This window comes from Dromiciops gliroides, chromosome 3 (genome assembly GCF_019393635.1).
Source record: "Dromiciops gliroides isolate mDroGli1 chromosome 3, mDroGli1.pri, whole genome shotgun sequence".
In the NCBI taxonomy this organism is placed as follows: Eukaryota; Metazoa; Chordata; class Mammalia; order Microbiotheria; family Microbiotheriidae; genus Dromiciops; species Dromiciops gliroides.
This window is the reverse complement of record NC_057863.1, coordinates 351,679,989-351,683,511: the sequence shown is the minus strand read 5'-3', so window position 1 is coordinate 351,683,511 and position 3,523 is coordinate 351,679,989. Positions and strand designations below refer to the sequence as shown.

Sequence of the window (3,523 nt, the reverse complement as noted above, 5' to 3'; positions counted from 1 at the left end):
AATTTGATTTTAGGTGTTATTTTAAACTTGTTTTTTGGGGGTGTTGGGAGAGTTCAACTGGGTGGTTACCCCAATCTGATATCTTGGCTCTGTCCACCAGAAGCTTACCTTGGATAGTATCTTTACTATAGTGAACCATATGGAGCACTTTAGGTTCTCTCAGGAGGAAATGTTTTCTAAATTCCACTCTTTCTAGAATATGTTTTACCCCACTGTGGATAATGCTGTGTACCACAACTGATATTTGCACAGAGTCATCATTCTTCCCCCTATAAGTAATGATTGCTAGTTAAGTTCTTTATGTGATTTATAAAGCTTTTATATCGGAATTGAGGAGCCACAGAATCTCAACTCTGTATGAGACCAAACTCCCTCATTTTATAAATAAATAGTTTCAGATTGAAGTTTACTTGACCTTATTTCACAAAATATTAAGTGGAAGAACTAGGACTCAAATCTAAGCCTTTTGAGTCTAAGCCCAGTGCTCTTTCTACTAGACCACAATGCCATCCCTCCAGTTTAAAGATGACTCTAATGATGGTGTTTGCCTTATCTGTGGCTAAAACATGCCTAAATCACCAAGAATCCTTTTCATTGCTTATGGATGAAGTCTCTTCTTTGATTCCAAGAGATAACAATAGCCTGTCACCTGGGACTTTTTGCCTCAAAAACTACAAGGAGATTCCCTCTCCCTCCATTTCCCAAGGTCCTTACAGCTTTCTGGCATCCATGTTCCTGTGCCATCCCAGGGCATCCATGAGGGCCTGCTTCACCTTATCATTACGGAGGCTAAAGATGAATGGATTCAGAAGTGGGGTGATAATGCAACCCAGGACTGAGACCCCTTTGTTAAGAAGCATAGACTGGGCCTCTGATGTGCGGATATAAAGGAAGATGGAGCTTCCATAGACAATGACAACCATGGTGAGATGTGAAGCACAGGTAGAAAAGGCTTTCCTCCGTTCTGTGGCTGTTGGAGTCCGGAGGACAGTAGCAAGAATACAGGCATAGGAGACAGAGGTCAGTGTCAGGGAGCTCAGAAGAACAGCTGTGGAAAGTATAAAGGCTACAAATTCCAGAAGTTGAGTATCCCCACAAGAGAGTTGAATAAGTGGCCAACTGTCACAGAAGAAGTGGTCAATGACATTAGGGCCACAGAAAGGCAAGTTAACCATGAGGATAGTAGGACAGAGCACCCAAAGGAAACCAGCAATCCAGGAAGCTATTACTAGTCTGACACAGATGGGCCGATTCATTAGGGTCTCATAGTGTAAAGGACGGCAGATGGCTAGATAGCGGTCCAGGGACATGACAGCCAAGAGGAAGAAGTCAGTGGTTCCCAGGAGGAAATAGAGGTAGGACTGCATGATGCAGCCAGCAAAAGAGATAGAGTAGTCCCTGGTGAAGATGCTGACCAGGATCTTAGGGACAACAACAGAGACTAACACTAGCTCCAGGAGGGACAGATTTCTCAGGAAGAAATACATCTGGGTGTGCAGGCGGTGATCCAACCAGCTAAGCACAATGATGAGCAAGTTACCCAGGATTGTCACCATATATGTCACCAGAAGCCCCAGGAACAGCATGAGCTGTAGGGTCCAGCTACCAGGGAAACCCATTAGCACAAATTCTGTTACCCGAGTCCAGTTCTCTGGATACATTTCCCTCTATCTGTGTGTGGGAAAAGGACATTAGAGATGATTTGAGATTAGGTAATATATAATTAATCAAACAACTTTTAATTTTTCACCTACCATATGAAGGACCCCAGGCTAGACTGTGGGAACAAAAAGGATGCAAGATATAATTTCCAACTTTCATGTAGCTGTAAACATAAGGTTTCGAGAAGAACTATTTTGAGAAACATTCTTATTATTTCTAACCTAGGTACTGATAAAGTCTCTGTATGTTTCTTCCCATATTTTCTAGGAAGATCTAGAGGGGACAAAACCATTGTGCTGCATACATATCCTTCTTTAAGATAAAGCCAAACACTCTGGTAAAATTACTCCAATAATTTTATGTTAAAACTTAAGTCTTTGGGGCAGCTAGGTGGCGCAGTGGATAGAGCACTGGCCCTGGATTCAGGAGGACCTGAGTTCAAATCCGGCCTCAGACACTTTACACTTTACACACTTACTAGCTGTGTGACTCTAGGCAAGTCACTTAACCCCAATTGCCTCACCAAAAACAAACAAACAAACAAACAAAAAAAAACTTAAGTCTTTCCCAGCTCCTCTCAACTTGGTAGACTGTTAACCCAACTGATAGGGACATGCATATATATATATATATATATATGACCCAAATGTTTACAAAGTGCTTTCCCCAGAGCAATACCATTAGATACATAGTAAGACTATTTTATCCCTATTTTATGAATGAAAAAGATGAATGACTAAAGGGACTTAGAGTCAAACAACTAGGACATATTAAAGCTAAGAATCAAATAAATCCAAATCTTCTGATTAAAAATCCAGAGCTCTTCTGGGGCTTGCCAACCTACCTCCCATTCAAGATAAGATACACTTCTGGGTAAATAGTAAATAAGGACTGAAGGTCTGACTAATTTAATACATGACTGAAGTTAGAATGAATGTGTGTAATAATAGTAACTTACTAATTGGGCTTATTGTTTAAAGGCAATGAACCATATATTCAGCATATAAATGTATGACTGTAGGTATTCAGAAATGAAATTGTGCATGGAAATGAGTGTGTATTGGATATTGATTTCCTTATGTATTAAATGAGGAAGTTAAACTAGATGAAGGCTAAGCATTCAGCACTATATCCTATGTAAAATGTTAAATTATATACTTATCACATTAAGTAATTTTATCATACTTTAATTCTTTGAAAATTGGTAACCCAGGGGCAGCTAGGTGGTGCAGTGGATAAAGAACCAGCCCTAGATGCAGGAGGACCTGAGTTCAAATATGGCCTCAGACACTTGACAATTGCTAGCTGTGTGACCTTGGGCAAGTCACTTAACCCTCATTGCCCCTCAAAAAACAAAGAAAAAGAAAATTGGTAACCCATTAAATTCAATTTAGCAAAAAAATAATTCTTGATCCCTAGTGTTATTTAGTGAAAAGAACAATGGAATTTAAATTAAAACACATAGATTTGAGTCCTTACTCTGCTTGTGCCTATGAACAATTCCTTAATGTATGAAAGGGAATCATAGTATTTGTAATCTCTATTCGATAGTATTGCACCAAGAAAAGCACTTTGTTACCTGTAAAAGGCTGTATAAATGATCTATGATTGCTCTTATTATTTGTTACATTGTAAGAGCATATGTTTGGTATTTCTCTATCAGAATGTTTAATCAGTATGGCATAAAGGAAACACCCTTGGATTTTTCATAAGGATTCCTGTCTTCTAATCCAATTCTGAAACTCACCTGGTAAGAGACCTTGGAAAAGTCATGACTGAACAGAAGTACAGATGTTATGTGACCAGCTAAGATACTGAGACATTGACTGAGTGATAAGTAATGTCCTTTCAGAGAGAGGAG

At 39.3% G+C, this 3,523-nt stretch overlaps 1 protein-coding gene across 1 annotated transcript; it reads right to left on the bottom strand.

Annotated features, from left to right (window-relative positions):
• Positions 1 to 710: 710 nt before the first annotated feature.
• LOC122746058 (olfactory receptor 6T1-like) lies at positions 711 to 1,661 on the bottom strand. Its single transcript, XM_043991531.1, has one exon. It carries the CDS (start codon positions 1,659 to 1,661, stop codon positions 711 to 713), a length of 951 nt encoding a protein of 316 aa, XP_043847466.1.
• Between the last annotated feature and the right edge of the window lie 1,862 nt (positions 1,662 to 3,523).